This window comes from Grampus griseus, assembly GCF_964374135.1.
Source record: "Grampus griseus genome assembly, chromosome: 2".
Classification (NCBI taxonomy): domain Eukaryota; kingdom Metazoa; phylum Chordata; class Mammalia; order Artiodactyla; family Delphinidae; genus Grampus; species Grampus griseus.
The window spans coordinates 49,813,793-49,833,150 of record NC_139018.1 but is presented as its reverse complement, the minus strand read 5'-3'; the positions used below and the strand labels follow the sequence as shown (position 1 = coordinate 49,833,150).

Sequence of the window (19,358 nt, the reverse complement as noted above, 5' to 3'; positions counted from 1 at the left end):
TAGAGAAGCATCAGTCGTCCTAATCCTTACTACCCTATTCCCATTCTTCCATTGCTTCCATCCTATTCCCACTCATCTCCTGTAGATAACTTATCTCATTGGTTTCTAGTTTATCCTGTATTTCTTTTGCACAGATGAGCACATACATTTTTTATATGCTTTTCTTTCTTACAGGATGGGTTAAGCATTTGTGCTTTGGGTTTTTTTTTCCATTTAACAATGTATTCTGGAATTCAGTATGTATCAGTTCATAAAGATCTTCTGTATTCTTTTTTATAGCTACATAGTATTCCATTGTGCACATGTATTATAGTGTATTTAACCACTCTCCTATATATGGGCATTTAGGTTATTTCCAATATATTGCAATAACAAAAATGCTGCAATAAATTACTCTGTATGTATGTATTTTCATACTGTTGGAGGTATTTCTTTAGAGTAGATTAAACTTATGGTTTTAAAAAATAAATGTGTTCTAACAATGTCCACTGAAAGAGTCTTGAAACAGTGAAATTCCAGCTAGCAGTGAGCACAACTAGCATTCAGATCTTGGTTTCTAAATTCCTTTTCTCATTAAAAGCAGCCAGAGTTTCTTGGAGGAACAGTTAATCCTAGTTCTGAGGCAGGGAAAATACAAGGGAAACTTGAAACATTTTCTTGTGCCAGAAAACAAGGAAAATGATCAAAGACAAATAGGACATGTTAAAAGGACACAGGTGTTAACTTGAAGGAGCTACCATTGGTCAAGTTTAGGGCAATTTGAGCATTAGAAAGAATAATGATGGTAAATGATACAGTGAAGTTTTTTTAGATTTTATGAATCCATGAAGTGAACAGTGGTACTCAACAAACAAAGGTGGCAGAGGAAATGCCAATTACTAAATGTAGAATGTAAAAGAAATGGTATAATTATTTTAAAATCACTAATATAAAGTCACTTCATGCAAGGATGTCAGTGGATGCTAAAAACCATTGGATGAAAAAGTTCTTGGACAAGACATTCACACAGTCTCAAGTATTAGCTCACAGATTACTTATTAATTACAGCAGAAAAAGGGTTTTTTGAAAATAAGTTTCTTTTTCAATTAGGAATAGATACTGAATTACATATATAACATTTTGGGGGTGGAATCTACTGTACTCTTTTTTAATGGGATTCACCTGAAAGGGATTTTCAGGCTAGAATGTGAGCTGAGAATTATAGTAAAGAAATACAAGAAAAGCAGAACACGCTTCTTTTTATTCAATGAATTTGTTTTGTAGGTATGGGGTGAGATAATTTCTATCTTCCTATGTTGTCTCATTAGTGTTTAGGGAATGCAACTCTGTTGAACACAGTCCCCTTTAAAACCATAATGTAAACTTTGTTTACAGTGATCTGAGGTCATAGAACCATTAACTGAAATATGAAATGCATAAGATTTGGCAGTGGTGAGTGAGAGACTTTGGTTTTTGACATATTGATTTTGAAGTGTCAGTAGGAAAACAAACTGAAGATGACCTCAGGCAGTTATAAATTCAGCTCTGGAATGATGATTATCTCTCCTCAAGAGAGCTTGAGACTAGAAGAGAGATTTGGGAATCAACAGCATGGATGGAGGTCCTGTCTGAAGCCATCATAGTAAATTACATTGAGGGGACACAGAGTGAAGAGTTGCTTATGATGAGGAGTAAACAGAGACCAAGGATCTGGTAATTAAGAAGCTAGCAGTAATCTCCTAGGCAGAACTGATCTGTGTAGAGTATGGGCAACAACCACATGCAGGTGAAAACTGTGTGAGGAATGGGATGATGGTATCTTGAGGGTCAGGTAGCATGAAGGGACAGTGTTTCTAGGACATTGAAAATTAAGTTTATAGGGAAAGAGGAAGAAACCAGTGAAAAGGGAGAGATTGAGAATTTTTTTTTAAGTATTTACTGCCTTTTGCTTTCAAAATTGTCTGCAACCTTTGTTACTGCCAAGGCTCTTCCAGATTATGTAGTATGACTTTACTTAGAATATTTGTCAGTATAACGCCAGGTGATATCTCTGCAAATGTAGTGGGAAATTTTGCCCACTAGAATGGAGTTAGTTACAGATTATGGTGAATCTCCAGCTTTCATTTATCTTGATCTTAATCTAAATTTGCTATCCTAATTTTAAGACAGGCCTGTTCAGTATACAGGTACAAAAATGCATGATACCCTCTTTACTAATGTGACCTTGCTTTTAAGTTAGGGGGGAAATGGTACCTGGTAGATAAACGCAGATTTTTAAAATTTCTTTGGCTATGTAAATGTTGCCAGCATGTTTCTACTAATTTGTAACTGGTCTAGGAAACAGGTATTTGAACATACAGAATCATGCAGTATACTGGTTTGTGTTATTTCTGACTGTATAATGCTGTTAAATTCTTTGAGAGTGTGTAAGGGGGTGCTATTTATTTGTATGTTTTTTCCATCGAAAATGTTGCAGTACATTGTCTGTCACTGTCTTCAGGCTCTGGGGGTGGGCTGAGGTAGGGAGGGTGTGACGCTGGTATTTGTGTGAACTTGGGCTTGTGATGCTGAGCTTGGTTCATCCCTTTCTCCTCCCTTCTCCTCCCCACTCCTTCCCACCAGCGCCACAGCAACATCCTCAGAGTCTGAGTGAACTGCGCCCAGCGCGGGCACAGAGCCTCCCACCGCCAGCAACCTGCGGCCGGGAGAAGAGCGAGCGCCGTGACAGCGCCCCACCGCCACCAGTTCCCGGACCACCATGGCCAAGAACCGCAGGGACAGAAACAGTTGGGGTGAGTAGCGTATGGTGACTTCTGCAGCCTGCACGGGGACGGGCCCTCCGCCTTCTGCTTCTGGAGACGAGGAGGGCCAAGGGCTGCTGGGCGCCAGCATCCAGGGCTGGGAGATGGCCACCGCCGAGCGGCTCCCTGTCGGGCGGGAGGAACGGTGGCCGAGCGGGACCCGTGGAACCGGCATCTGGCTGTGGGGCGAAGGGGCGAAGGCTGCAGCCAAGCGCAGGCCGGAGACTCCCGCTTCTCCCCACCCTCCCCACCCCACCCCACCCCAGTCCTCCTCCTCCCAGCATTTGGACAGCACCCACCCGGTCGCCTCCGGGGGATTCGCCGGTTCCGCTTTAGCGAAAGGAGGTGGGCAGGAAGGGCGAGGGTGGTGGGCAGGGGGCGGTGGTTACACGAGAGGGGCGAAGATCGCCCACCCCTTCCCCACGAGCTGCGGGCTCCCCGGCCTTGCAGGGCTCGGACTCCTGGCTGGCGGGCAGGCTGGTAGGCAGCGTTGGAACAATGAGGCGGAGCGCGCCGGGCCCAGGTCTGACCTTTGCCAACCCGAGCGACGCCTGAGAAGGGGTGCCGCTTGGGAATCCCCTAAGGCTGCGGTACTCATTTTCATCTGGGGGTTGGGTGGGGAATTTGGGAAGAAGGGGAGCAAAGTTGTGGTTTCCAGTCTTCCGCCCCACCCCGACCTGGTACCCCATTCAGGCCAGCCCTGAGGGTGGCATTGTTCTCAGATTTTACCTTTTGGAGATGCAGGGCTCATGATTCAGCATCAGGCCGAGGGGAGGGGGAAGGAGAGGCTAGGCCCAGTGGGTTCACGCCGCGAGTGGGAGGGCGGTGCTCACGCAGGCGGAGAAGAGAGGGCGCAGTGATGCAGGAGAAATCGCAGCCCCGCCCGCTCTGCTGCTCCAGACTGGGTGCGGACGGACGGTTAGTGTGGGCAGGTTGGGCGTCTTTTTCCTCTTTGGGCTCCCGACTTCTTCCAGCCACAGTGAACCCACTGCCATCTTAGGGCATTTTATTATCTGCACCAGAGCAGATCTCAGACCAGTGTGGCTTAGTGGGCAGAGAAGTAGTTTGTTCATTAGCTTTGAATTGTTATTTGGAAAGTTTACAGGCACTAGGAGTTCAGGGCTCCTTGATTGACTCTCTTCCGTGTCTCAGTGAGATCTCTTCTATAACTGCCCATCAGATTGAGAGGTATAAATTTTAATTAGTTATTTTGGTTATCTTTTATGAAAATTGATTATCTTTTATCAAAAGATCATATTTTTCCTTGCCTCTGATTGGTCACAGGACCAGCTTAACTCCCAAGTAGGCAAAGTCTACATTTGAGAGATTATCCAACGTTTATGGTAGATGCGGGGAGTTGGAGCAGGGAGGGCTGTCTTTAGTTGTCCGAGTTCAAGAGAAATCGGTTCCATTTTCTGATATCACCAAATCCCAATTTTAGTAGGCGTGACTACTGCAATAACACCGTTTTGTTTGCTTCTTCTGAAATATGGGTAAACTTTTTCAGAGTGTCCCCTTTCTGTCCTTTCCCTTGGCCTCCAGAATAGGAGTTTCTTGAATAGTGACAGTTAAGGTGTGTATGTTCAAGTCAATTTTGGTCTTAATCTCTGTGCACTGTTGACTCAACCCTGTTAAGAGACAGGCATGTGAAAATTTATTCTGACGATTAAAATTTTTCTCCTTCACGAAGCTTTGGATCATTATTTTTCAGTATTGCCTTTGGTTACAAATTTCTTATGTAGTGGAGGTTTTTTCTTTCTTGAGAATGTGGTTCTCAAATGGGATTTGCATAAAAATCACACTGGGAACTTATTAGAAATGCAGATTCCCACATCTTCCAGCCAGAGCTTTTGCCTCAATACATCTGAAATAAGGTCTAGGAATCTGCCTTTTATTAGCATTTTAGGTGATTGAGAAGCAGATCATCTTTGGATGTTACCTTCAGAAACACTGTCTTATTTACATTTGATAGAAATGTATTCTAGGCAGTTTACCCAGAAGTCATGAAAAGACTTTTGAGTCAAGTGATGAATTAAGAAAAGAAATACCACAGTTACTATGTGTTCACTGGAAATTTCACAGAAAAGAAATAGTGGAATTGTGGGGTTTTATCTTGATGTTCTATGGAAATGCTTTACTACTCAGATTTTTCTTTGCTGTAAAGTGTATATGACATAAATGACTTAGAAAATGTAGCATATGGAGTAGGACATAGTAGAAGTTTTTGGCAAAGATGTTAGCCATGTCTGTCTTGATTCCATTTTATTACCAGCATCTAGTACAATGCCTAACGTGTAATAGGCATTTAATAATAACAACTAACATCACTGAGCTAATATCATATGAAGTAGGTATTATAATCCTCATTTTACATATTAAAAGGTAAATAATAGAGCTAGGACTCCAAATCTGGCAGTTTGACTTGATTCTTTTGCCATCACCAGTATTTTGTTGAATGGATAATACTTTCTGCATTATTTAGAACTATAGTTTTCAAGACACATTCATCTGCCTTATTGCATGTGATCTTTAGCCTCCTAAGTTGTCAAGACATATTCCCTGTTTGCAGATGAAAAAACTGAGTCTCAGGTAGGTTAAATAACTTGGTGAAAGTCACATAGTATTTAGTAAGTTAAAGGACTGAGATTAGAACCTAGAGTTGTCTTCTAATTTATTTTCTATAACATAATGCTATGGAATGTTTTTATGTTTAATGGGGCATGGTGTGAGGTTAATAGAGAAAACAGGCCCTCATAGAAGGCAGAGGTCTCTGATGAGAAAAAAACTCAGGTGATAGCTTAGAAAGGAAGACAGTAAACTGACCTTATCATCTAGCTAAATACATATTTTTCAGACGAGTTAGAAATCAAAGGGAAGAGGGGAAAGCTAAACTATCCAGAATTGGAAAATACAGGATTTCCAAGAAAAGTGCAAGAGAGATACTTGCAAAATTTGTAAGGGGGACCTAAAGTTCAGATAAGGGCCCTATAGGACCAATAACAGGTATTATTTTTACCTGAGTGGTCAGAGAGCTGTTAGGTCCTACAGGGGCCATGGAAGCTAGAAAACAGAAAAGCATCTCTGCTGACACCCAGAGTTGGGTGGTGTTTGAGGATCATACCCATACATACAACTGGGAAGCAAATCCGTGCTTCCAAAACTGAGAATCCCACCACCTGTACCTGGATCTACACTGAACTAGAAGTTTGAATAAATTTAAGCATTTAAAAGTCAATTCTTGGGCTTCCCTGGTGGTGCAGTGGTTGAGAGTCCGCCTGCCGATGCAGGGGACACGGGTTGTGCCCCGGTCCAGGAAGATCCCACATGCTGCGGAGCGGCTAGGCCCGTGAGCCATGGCCGCTGAGCCTGCGCGTCTGGAGCCTGTGCTCCGCAACGGGAGAGGCCACAGCAGTGAGAGGCCCGCGTACCGAAAAAAAAAAAAAAAAAAAGTCAATTCTTAAAAGGTAGGCATTATTATCCTTATTTTAATATATAAGGAATCTGACACACAGAGAGTATAACTTCCCAGAAGTTTGATAATTTATGTTATAGACCTAGGATTTAAATTTAGGGTTGTTTGTTTACCGGGTCCGTGTGATAAGGACAAGGAATTAAAATAGAATCCAATAGGTGCCACAACAAGCCTGTCTAGGCTTAAGCTGGTATGAGAAATCAATGCTCTATAAACTTGATCGCTTTGGACTAGAAAAGAAGGCAAAGAATATGCTAGTATATGGAAGACAAAGGAGACAGATGAATATCAGAAACAGTAGCCCAGAAAGCAGTCTTTCAATGTTGGGCTTAGAGTTTAAGTACTCCCAGAAACAAAACAGAAGTGTACCCGTTTTTATTTATTTGGTTTTGTTAATCACAGTTGCTTAAAAACTTGGGATGCCACCTGGTAATTTGAGTTTTCAGCAATGTAACAGAAACTGTTGGTGCAATATTGCTTTAGAAGAAGAATATTTGCACTAAAGTGTCAGCTTTTCCTGCCCCTTTAAAAAAAACTCTTAGCTTCACAGTAAGTGTAGGAAACGTCTATTTGTTGAAAAGGCATTTGCTGAAAATTAATTTTTAGGTTTCTGTTTTTGTTTTTTGAGGAAAGGTTAAAAACAATCTTGATTATAGTAATACCCTGATCTTTCTTTTCCAATTGACTGTATTCTGTTTTCCTTGGAATGAGACCCTTTGTCCCTTTGTCTTGCCTCATTTTCTATATATCTGTTCCTCCTGAAACAAAATAAAATTTCTATTGGGTCATACATGTACTTCCCCTACAGACTCTTCCCTCCACATTATTCTAATTTAATTTGCCTTCCCTACATATTTTTTCATATATATTTTTCATATATATATATATATTTTTTTTTTTTTTTTTTTTTTGCGGTACGCGGGCCTCTCCCTGTTGTGGCCTCTCCCGTTGCGGAGCACAGGCTCCAGACGCGCAGGCTCAGCGGCCACGGCTCACGGGCCCAGCCGCTCCGCGGCATGTGGGATCTTCCCGGACCAGAGCACGAACCCGCGTCCCCTGCATCAGCAGGCGGACTCTCAACCTCTGCGCCACCAGGGAAGCCCCCATATATATATATTTTATACTTTATATCTGTTTACCTTGTCTTGATGGCTCTTGGGTTATATCTTTCCTCCATTTCAAACTCTGTAGCCTTTATTATCTTTAGAAACCAGTGACTAGACTGTAAGTGTAACCTGTGATCATCGGCAAAATGATTTACTGTGAGAAACTTTAGTCATAAAACATAGTTGCATATTTTTAAAGTTGGAGGCTCTTTTACATAAAAATTATTCTATAAAAATGTCTATATATACAAAAAAGTAAAACAGATGTTCAATTTTAAAAAGTATAATAATGAGCACCTGTATCCCCGCTCCCCAGCTGAAAAAATAGAACTTTATCAATATTTTGACACTGCTTGTGTGCCCCTCCTTTATGGCAACATCTCATTATAAATACTTCCATAAATTTGGTGTTTCTCATTTCCTGATCATTTTATATATATATATTATATATATGTATGTGTGTATATATGTAACATATATCACTAAATTATATATTATTTAGTTTTACATTTTTAAGACCCTAAAATAAATGGAATCTAGCGTATACATTTTTCCACAAAGTATTTTGTTTACTTATAATACCCACACTTGGTATTATAATAGATGTGAAATGATATCTCACTATGGTTTAAATCTGTGTTTTACTGATTACCAATGAGGTGTGAGTATATTTTCATACATTTATTAACCATTACTATTTCCTACTCTGCCTGTTTGCCCTTTGCTGATCTTTTGTCAGGTTATTTGTCCTTTGCTACTTTGTGATGTGACTTTGCTCTCTTGATGGTATATTTTAGTAAACAGAAATTTTATATTTAAAAATAGTTAATTTAATATTTTCCTTTATGGTTTGTGCTCTTTGTATTTTAAGAAATCTTCCTCTACCTCAAAGTTATAAAATTTTCTCCTATAATATTTGGTTTTAAAATTTTGCATGTCTCTTTTTTTTCATTTTTTTAAAATTGTGGTAAAATACACATAAAATTTACCATCTTAACCATTTTTAGGTGTGCAGCTCAGTAGTGCTAAGTACATCATGTTGTTGTACAACCACCACTGCCGTCCATCTCCAGAATTCTTTTCATCTTGCAAAGCATCTGTACCCATTAAACACTAACTCCCTATTCTCTCCTCCACCAGCCCCTGGCAGCCATCATTCTGCTTTCTGCCTCTGTGATATTGACTGCTCTAAGTATCTCATATAAGTGGAATCAAGTATTTGTCTTTTTATGACTGGTTTATTTCACTTAGTATAGAATCCTTAAGTTTCATCCATGTTGTAGCATATGTCAGAATTTTCTTCCTTTTTAAAACTGAGTAACATTTCATTGACTGTATATACCACATTTTGCTTATCCATCTGTCAATAAACACTTATGTTGCTTCCACATTTTGGCATCTGTAAATAATGCTCTTATGAACATGGGTGTTCAAATACATCTCTTTGAGACCTGCTTTCAATTCTTTGGGTATATACCTAGAAGTAGAACTGCTGAATCATATAGTAGTTATAGTTTTAATTTTTTGAGGAGCTGTCATACTGTATTCCACAGTGGCTGTACCATTTTACTTGCCCATTAATAGTGCACAAAGGTTGTAATTCCTCTACATCCTCACCAGCACTTGTTCTTTTCTGTTTTCTTGAATAGTAGCCATCCTGATAGGTGTGAGGTGGTATCTCATTGTAGTTTTTATTTGCATTTCATTTCCTAATTTCTCTTGTTTATTTCTTCTTTGATTCATTGGATGTTTATGAGTGTGCTGCTTAATTTCCACAGATTTGTGAATTTTCCAGTTTTACTTCTGTTACTCATCTCTAACTTCATTCCACTGTGGGTTAGAGAAGATATTTTTTATATGATATCTGTCTTTTAAAAATCCACTGAGACTTAATTTGTGGTTAGCATATGATCTTGTGGTCTAGCATATGATCTATCCTAGAGAATGTCGTATATATACTTGAGAAGAATGTGTATTCTGTTGTTGGGTAGAATGTTCTATATAAGTCTGTTAGACCTAGTTGATTTACCGTGTTGTTCAGATTCTCTGTTTCCTTGCCTATCTTCTGTTTGATTGTTCTATCCATTATGAGTGTGGGGTATTGAAGTCTCCAACTTAACACTTCACATATTTTGATGGCCTGTTATTAAATGTATAAATGTTTATAATTGTTATATCTTCTTGATGCATTGAACCTTTATTAATATATAATGTCCCTCTTTGTTTCGACTTTTTGAGTTAAAGTCTATTTTGTCCGCATTTACCATTAGAATTGGAATATCTTTTTCCATCCTTTCACTTTCAACCTATTTGTGTCTTTGGATCCAAAATGAATCTCTTGTAGACAACATGTAGCTGGATCATATTTTTTTTATGCATTATACCAGTCTCTGTCTTTTGATTGGAGAGCTTAATCCATTTACATTAATGTAACTTACTGATAAGGAGGGATTTACTTCTGTCATTTTGCTATTTATTTTCTATATGCCTTATAGCTTTTTTTGTTCTTTATTCTTGGCTTTTGGCTTTCAAGTTCTTTGGAAAGCCCAGTTGGGATTTTTTAAATTAAACTTGCATCCAATTTGTAGATTAGTTTGATAGAATCAAGATTTTTACTATATTAAATATTCCTATCCATGTACATGGCACATTCCTTCATTTATTTAGCTTTTGTTTCTTGATGTCTTGCAGTAGTTTAAAAACTCTCCTTGAATGGCCTGCTTATCATTTGTTAGTTTTGCTCTTATGTTCCTTACATTTTTTGTTGTTATGATATTTTCCTCTATTACGATCATCCCTCAGTGTCTGTGGGGGATTCGTTCCAGGACCTTCTGCAGATGCCAAAACTGACAGATGCTCAAGTCCTATAGTCTGCCCTTCATATTTGTGGGTTCTGCTTAGGCAGAGTCAGCCAAACACGAATTGTAAACATAGTGTATGATTCACAGTTGGTTGAATCCACTGATGCAGAACCTGCCAGCATGGAGGGCCAACTGTGTATTTATTGAAAAAAATCCACGTGTAAGTGGACCTGTGCAATTCAAACCTCTGTTGTTCAAGTATCAACTGTCTATATATATATATATTTATATTTATATTTATATATATTTGGCTATTAATAGTATATAAAATGCAGTCAGCTTTTACATATTTATCTTATATCTAGGAACCTAATTAAACTGTCTTATTAATTCAGCTAAATTGCCTGTTGATTTTTTAGGGTTTTCTACATAAAGAAACCTATCATCTGCAGTAGTTATTGCTTTGTTCATTCCTTTTAATCTTTGTCTTTTATGTCTTTTACCTGTCTTAATCAGATTAAGAATGTTCTCCTTTATTCCTAAGTAATATATTTTTTTAAATCATCACTGCATATTGAATGATAATAACTGCTTTTTCTGTAATTATTGAAATAATCATATGGCTTTTATTCTTTCATTTTTTAATATGTTTAATTATAAGATCTTCTTTGTTGAAGTGATCTTGCATTCCTGGAATAAACCGAGGCTAGACGTACTGTATTACCTTTTTAAATACATTGCTGGATTTGCTAATCTTTTAAAGATATTTCCAAGCACGTTTACAACTAATTTTCTTTTTTTATACTTTTCTTTTCTGACTTTGGTATCAAGGTTATATTAACTTTATAAAATGAGTGGGGGGAAATTTTTTTTCTTTTCTTTTTGATTCTCTAGAAGTGTTTATATGAGATTAGAATGATCCAGTGTGGGAAAACTAGTCTATTAAACTATCGGGACCTCCTGTCTTCTTTTAGTAAAATTTTGAACTATTGATTCAACTTCTGTATTGGTTATAGAACAATTAAAGCTTTCTATTTCTTCTTGAGTCAGATTTAATAATTTATATTTTTCTTGGAATTTGTCCATTTTGTCAACTTGGCATGAGATGGTTCTTAATTTTCTATTATTTTCTCTGCTGAATTTTATCTGTATCTTCCCTATTATATCTTTTATCGTTAATCTCTCCTTTTTCTCTTTTATATTTACCTAATTTCTGTTTATCTCTATCATTTCCTTCTTGTACTTTCTTTGGTTTCATTCTATATTCTCTTTTTAACTTAAAAAAAAAGTTGGACACTGAGCTCATTTATTTTGAGCTTGCCGCCTTTTTCTAATATATGCATTTAGGGCTATAGGTTTTCTCTAAATATCAATTTTGCTATATCCTATATGTGTTGTTATGCAGTAGATTCAATCTCAATCAGTTTGAAGTATTTTAAATGTCCACAATGATTTCTTTCTTTACCTGTGAATATACAGAAAGTATGGATTTCTAAATTATATTTTTGTTGATATTGATTTCATACTTAATTTTATTCTAGTCAGAGAATATGTTGTACAGTAGCACCATTTTCTATGCTGATAGAAATGTTCTGTATCTATACTGTTCAATATGTTAGCCTCTAGCCATGTGTCTTTTGGGCATTTGAAGTATGGCCAGTGAGAATGAGGGCCAAACACTTAATTTTATTTAATTTTAATTAATTTGAACAGCCACATGTGGCTAGTGGCTGCAATATTAGGCAGTTCAGGTTTATAGAATACCTGGTGTGAACTTTGTTGAAACTTGTTTTATGCCCTACTACGTGTTTAATTTTTTACACATATTCCATGTAGGTTTGAAAAGCACTTTTTGTTTACTAATTTTTGATGCAGTGTGCTATATATGTTTGTTAGCTCAAGCTTATTAAATGTATTGTTCATATCTTTCAAACTCTAACTGATTTCTGGACTGCTTGATCTACCAGATACTGATATCTGATAGATACTTTAAAATTCTGCGAGATGTTTTAAAACATGACAGTGGGTTTGCCAATTTTCCCTTAATATTCCCTTAAGCTTTGTTTATGGACGTTGAGCTAAGTTGTTAGGTGCACACAAATGTGGACTTGTTACATCTTCCTGATGAACTGAGCCTTTTATTTTTATGTAGTGAACCTCTTCTCCTGAGTACTGCTTTTTGCCCCAAAGTCTATTTTTTCTGATACTAATATAGATGCTTCATATGTCATTTGCTGTTTTAGTCTGTGGGCCTACTGAGCAGGAGTGGCTGGAGTAGGAGGCTAACTGACGTTCACAAAATGAGTCAGTCACCTTGTCCATCTGATTTTTGAGAGCTTCCTCTACAGTAAATGCCCCTTGGTAAGCATTCACATGGGACCACATATTCTTACACTCTCTTCCCACTCCAAAGGTCCAGGCACATACTTCTTGAAAGTACCTTCAAAATGTTGGCTACTGTCTGTGAATTGTTGCAGTTCTGTTCCTTTTGGCATGTGCTGCAAGCCTCATAGGTGCTCACATATCTGGTCACATATCTGTCCACTCTGTTAGAAGGCAGTAAAGCTTTCATCTTCACTCTTGCCTCCAAGTGTCATGAGTGCCTTTCATGGGCAAAATCTAAATGAGAACCCTGCTAAGAAGGGATTGTAAGAATTGTAGTACTGTAGTTTCCACACTTCCAGTCTCTGCAATGTAAAGAAGAGCTTAGAGGGACTTCCCTGGTGGCACAGTGGTTACGAATCCACCTGCCAATGCAGGGGACACAGGTTTGACCCCTGGTCTAGGAAGATGCCACATGCCGCGGAGCAACTAAGCCCATGTACCACAGCTACTGAGCCTGCACTCTAGAGCCCTCGAGCCACAACTACTGAGCCCACACGCGGCAACTACTGAAGCCTGCGCGCTCTAGGGCCTGTGCTCCGCAACAAGAGAAGCCACTGAAATGAGAAGCCTGCACACCAAAACGAAGAGTAGCCCCGCCCCCAGCAACCAGAGAAAGCCCGCACACAGCAACAAAGACCCAATGCAGCCAAAATAAATAAATAAAGATAAAATAATAATCAAAAAAAAGAGAGAGAGTGGCTAAATAAAAAAAAAAAAGAAGAGCTGAGAATGGTGGAGATAGACCTGAGCATGACACAGACAATATTCAGCAGAAAGAGTAGCCACCCATTTTCAAAATAGCTGACTCAGAGATGATTAAAGGATGAGACAGTTCCTTAGAAACCAAATACTATAACTGCATGAGGATTTGTTTTCCTTAATGGGGACTACACTTCCCATGTGCTTTTTTTTTCTTAAAATATGTGAACATATTTTCTCATGATTAGGTATTTTTCTATAACATGCTTTCAAATGGCTCCATATTTTGCATAGTATAGCTGTGACATAATTTATTTACAGTACCCTAGAGTTAGGGATTTAGATTGTTTCCAATTTTTTGTTATATAAATAATGCTGTAATGAACGTTTATGTAGATAAATGCATGTGCACAATCCTGATAGTTTCCTTAGGATAAATTCCTAGAAATTGAATTGTTTCATTAAAGGGTATGTATATTTTTTTAGTGTTTTTTAATGTTTCCAACTCTGAGTGTATATATTTTTTAACCTTTGCAAGTTATAAAAGCTAAAAAGTTTATCTCCTTTTAATTAGCATTATTTCTTTAATTACTGAGAAGACCTAACTTTTCCCCGTGTCTATTAACCATTAGTATTTCTTCTTTTTATCAGCTACTTATCTTTCTATTGAAGTCTTTTCATGTATATACATGAACATATGAAATATATGTGTATGTATATTTTATATATATATATACACACAGTGCCCTAATCATGATGACATTGTTCTTCTAGAGGCATCATTTAACCATTTATGGACTGCTTTTGGATTCAGTATAAATAAAGAGCCTGCCAAATGATTTACTTGTTTCTTCCAAGGCTCTGAAGTTGCAGGACCTGCATTATTCCTTTTAACCCTCTTCCTCAAGGGTGTTGTTAACAGCAGAACAATCTGAGAGTCTGCATGGTAGTGTTTTGTGGTCTGCTATGTGTAATCATCTCATTGTAACTTCTATCTCTACTCTTGTTGAAGCATTCTTAAAATTCGTTTTATGAGTTAATCTTTTGTTTTTGTTTCCTCAACTCTATTTGTCCCTTTCTGTATACACTCCCTTTTGATGTGTTTTTGGAAGTCATTCTCAGGTGCTCATTCAATGTTTTCTCTGTCATTCTTCAAATTCTGTTAGAAAGAGACATAATAGTTAAAGGAGAAATAATATTTCAGTTGCCAAGAGACGGTTTCCTAGGTGCTATGTCTTTTTCTCTATAAAGGCTTCAGCATACTCAGAGTTAGTCATCTTGTGAGGTTTAATTTTTGCTGGAGACATGAAGTATAGATTTTATTTTTACAGAGTTTACAATTAAAATTAGAAATATACACCCACAGCATTTCCAGTATATTAAAATGATTATTCTCCATCTATAAGTTTTTGAAGATTTCCTTTCAACATTATCTTAATTCGGTAACCGAGTGGCCAGCTTCCAGTGATTTAAAACACCACATAGAATGGAAAAGTCCCTAAAATCCCTTTACTGAATATAAGATTTAGTATTTAAAAAGGCGAAACGATATATAGTTTTTGGTTCTCTCCTTGTAAGCTATACATTTGTATTATCCATAGTAAAATGCTAATTCCCATCTGATTTGCTTCTGACCTGTTTCCTGCTTTTTAAACATTTACATAGTGCTCCAGGAATTGAAACTAAGTTTAGTTTAAGCAAAACATATTTAAGAAGGTAGAAATCTGGCGCTAAAGAGATTTGGCGTGCATTCCAATGGACTTTTGGATTCTTTTAGAGCAAGAATAATATTTATTGCTTAGATAAAATATAGTTACGAATAATGAATCAAGCTCAAAATATTTGTTCTTGATTATCCTGTATATTCTAATACTTTTCAGTTATTTTCTATTAAATTCATATAAATATTTATTGAGTGCCTACTGTGTAAGCTTCTGTTACAAGTTTTTAAGAAATGGAAACATGAGTAAGACAATCTCTGCTCTCCAGATATTTTCAGTCTGTGTTTTCAATTTTGACGTTTTTTACAGAAACTGAAGTTTTTCTAAATAGTTTTTTAACAGCTTTATTGAGATATAATTCATATACCATACAATTCACCCACTTAAAGGTGTATAATTCAATGGCTTTTAGTGTATTCAGGGCTGTGCACTCATCACCACAATTTTGGAACATTTCATTAGCCCCCAAAAGAATATTTGTACCTCTTAGCCATCACCCCCTAATCCCCTTCCACTTCCCAGTCCTAGGCAACCACTAATTCACTTTCTGTCTCTATAGATTTGCCTATTCTGGACATTTCATATAAATGGAATCAGACAGTATGTGGTCCTTTGTGACTGGCTTCTTTCATTTAACATTGCGTTTTCAAGGTTCATCCATGTTTTAACATGTATTGGTTCTGCATTTTTTTTTCTTTTTTTTTTTTTTGCGGTACGCAGGCCTCTCACTGCTGTGGCCTCTCCCGTTGTGGAGCACAGGCTCCGGACGCGCAGGCTCAGCGGCCATGGCTCACGGGCCTAGCCACTCCGCAGCATGTGGGATCTTCCTGGACCGGGGCACAAACCCGTGTCCCTTGAATCGGCAGGTGGACTCTCAACCACTGCGCCACCAGGGAAGCCCGGTTCTGCATTTTTTATTGCTGAATAATATTTCGTTGTATGGGTATACCACATTTGTTGTTCCATTTATCAGTTGATAGACGTCTGGGTTTAGCTTATCTAAATAGTTTTATATGTAAATATTGATTACCATAAATATATGTAGAGATTGATGGTAGCAGTAGGTTTTGGATAGGAAAAAACTTTCTTAACTTTAGATGAAATACAAACTAATGATTATATATTTATGAATATTCCATAGATTAATTCGATTCCATTTTTCATTCTATTAATAATAAAATATTTCTGTATTTTTAAAAGTTTCCTTACCAAAAAGGAATATTTAATATGGTAATTGGCTTACATTGTCATGAGACTTTTTCCTGTAAACTTTCTCATTGTTTTAAAGTCACAACTCAGATATTTGTTTTGTTTCACAGTATACTTATATCACACTTAACATATAATCTCCTTCCTCTTCATTTAGCCTGTTGGTAGCTCTTCAAAGACCTTGAACATCTAAACTGAAAGTTCAAAGTTATGTGTCTCATCCACACCTACCATATAAAGGTAGAGTTGGACAGGGTAATCATATACAAACATCCACTGATGCCTTTTCTCTTTCCCTCACCCTCAATATCCAAAATCCTTTCAGATTGGGCCTGTCTTGCTTTGCATGATCCGGCCCTTCATAATCTTCCCAACCTGCTCCATCCATACCATACTCCTTGCTGTTCCTCAAATATGCCAAACACACTCTCCTACACACTTTTTCCCCAGTGATACTATACTATACAATACATACTGTTTTATACCTTGTATTATGTTTTCATAATATATATCGGCAGTTATTTCAAATGAGCTTCCTTATTCTTTGTAACTACCTTGTATTTCATAGGTGAATGAACCATAGTTTATTAGTCAGTCCCTTGTTGATGGGCATTAACACTGCTTCTGTTGTTTTGCATGTGTATGAGTCTGTCTGCAGGATGAATTCTTTGAAATAGCATTGCTGGGTCAAGGAGTATGTATGTTTGTATTTTTGATAATTATTTGCCAAATTGCTGCCTGAAGGTGCTGAATCCATTTAAATTCTGCAGCGTCTGAGGATACAGATTCACATTCCAACTAATGAAAGGAATTATCTTTGATCTTTGTAAATCTGATATATAAAAAATGTATCAATATATTTTTTCATTTTTTATTTGCATGAGAATGAAGATCTTTTCCTATGTGTGGAACCATTTGATATTGTGGTTTTTGTCAGTTGCTTGTTCGTATCCTCTGTCCGCTTTTCCTGTTCCACATTGGATCTAAGATTCCACATTGGATCTAAGTTTTATTTGGAATTGATTTTTATTTATGGTGAGAGCTAGGGATGAAGGTTCATTTTTTTTTTCCTATATGAATATCCAAGTTAATTAGCATCCTTTATTGAAGATCATCCTTTCTTCATTTATTGCAATTGCACATTGTTGTAAGTCAGATGCTTGTGTCTATGTGGGTCTGTTTCTGAAATCTCTAGTCTTCTCTATTCGTGTACTTGTCTATCCTTGTGACAGTATCACCCTGCCTTAATTATTTTAGATTTAAAATATCTATTGGTGTCTGTTAGTGTAAATCCCTCAACTTTGTTCTTCTTTAAGGTGGTCTTTGTGTTCTTGGCTCTTAGCCTTTCCATATGAGCTAGTAAATCTTCATAAAAAGGATTTGTACAAGAAAGAAATAAACTTGTTAATCAACTAGAAATATTGCTGAGAATTTGATTGGTATTATAACCAAATTAAGAATCCAGGAGAGCATTGACATTTATAACAGAGAGCCTTCTAATCTGAGAGCATGTATCAATATATACTTCCTTCAATAATGTTTTGTATATTTCTGTACAAGTCTTAAATATCTGTCATTAGATTTCAGTGGTACACTGGAGCCAGCTTATACTAGCTCATGAGAGATGATCAGGTGCATCTTTACCCAGCAGCACACTCCATGAGTCACACCGGTAGATTGAAAGGGGTCATAGTGGTAGTATTTATATCACAGAAATTGGCAAATGCTACAAATCAGGACTTTTCCACACCCACCTACCTCTAAGAGCTGGTTGTTAAATATCTACCAGCACATCATTTAAATTTATTATTAGATGTATCAGGTTTTATAATGACATGTAACTGGTGTTTTTATTGTTTAAAAAATTAAGGTATAATATACATACAGTAAAATTTCCATCCATATATTTTCCTTAATTGTTCAAGTCTTTTTCCCATTTTTAATTGGGTAATTTATTTCATTATTATTGAGTTTTGAGAGTTCTTTATGAATTCCTTATATAAGTTCTTTACTAGATATATGATATGCAAGTATTTTCTCCAAGTCTATGGCTTGTCCTTTCATTTTCTTAACCATATTTTTTGAAGAGCAGACACTTTTTTTTTGGGGGGTCGTGAATATTTTTTTAGCTGACATACTTATCAAAAATTTTCATGGGCTTCCCTGGTGGCGCAGTGGTTGAGAGTCCGCCTGCCGATGCAGGGGACATGGGTTTGTGCCCTGGTCCGGGAAGATCCCACATGCCGTGGAGCGGCTGGGCCCACGAGCCATGGCCGCTGAGCCTGCGCGTTCCGAGCCTGTGCTCCGCAACGGGAGAGGCCTGCGTACCGCAAAAAAAAAAAAAAAAAAAAATTTCATGACACGGTCCTATGGTATAGAACAGAGAACTATATTCAATATCCTGTGATAAACCATAATAGAAAAGAATATTTTAAAAAAGAATGGGTATATATGTATAACTGAATCACTTTGCTGTACAGCAGAAATCAACACAAAACTATAAATCAAGTATATATATATATATATATTTCTTTTAATAGATCTTTTTGGAGTATAATTGCTTCACAATACCATGTTAGTCTCTGGTGCACAACAAAGCGAATCAGCCATATGCATACACGTGTTCCCATGTACCCTCCCTCTTGAGCCTCCCTCCCACCCTCCCTATCCCACCCCTCTAGGTCATCGCAAAGCACCAAGCTGACCTCCCTATGCTGCTTCCCACCAGCCAACTATTTTATATCCGGTAGTGTATATATGTCGATGCTACTCTCACTTCGCCCCAGCTTCACCCTCCCACCCCATGTCCTCAAGTCCATTCTCTATGCCTATGTCTTTATTCCTGCCCTGCAACTAGGTTCATCAGTACCTTTTTTTTTTTTTTTGGATTCCATATATATGCATTAGCATACGGTATTTGTTTTTCTCTTTCTAACTTCACTCTGTATGACAGACTCTAGGTCCATCCACCTCACTACAAATAACTCAATTTCATTTCTTTTTATGGCTGAGTAATATTCCATTGTATATATGTGCCACATCTTCTTAATCCATTCATCTGTCGATGGACGTTTAGGTAGGTTCCATGTCCTAGCTATTGTAAATAGTGCTGCAGTGAACATTTTGGTGCATATCTCTTTTTTTTTTTTTTTTTTTTGCAGTACGCGGGCCTTTCACGGTTGTGG

At 37.4% G+C, this 19,358-nt stretch overlaps 1 protein-coding gene across 2 annotated transcripts in view; it reads left to right on the top strand.

Annotated features, from left to right (window-relative positions):
• Positions 1-2,737: 2,737 nt before the first annotated feature.
• ATL1 (atlastin GTPase 1) overlaps positions 2,738-19,358 on the top strand; it is a gene marked incomplete at its 5' end in the record, with an annotated part of 77,901 nt that continues 61,280 nt past the window's right edge. For both annotated transcript variants that reach the window (XM_082648069.1, XM_082648070.1), the window contains one exon: positions 2,738-2,771. In XM_082648069.1, the coding sequence (XP_082504195.1) occupies positions 2,738-2,771 (34 nt within the window). The remainder of the gene's footprint in view (positions 2,772-19,358) is intronic.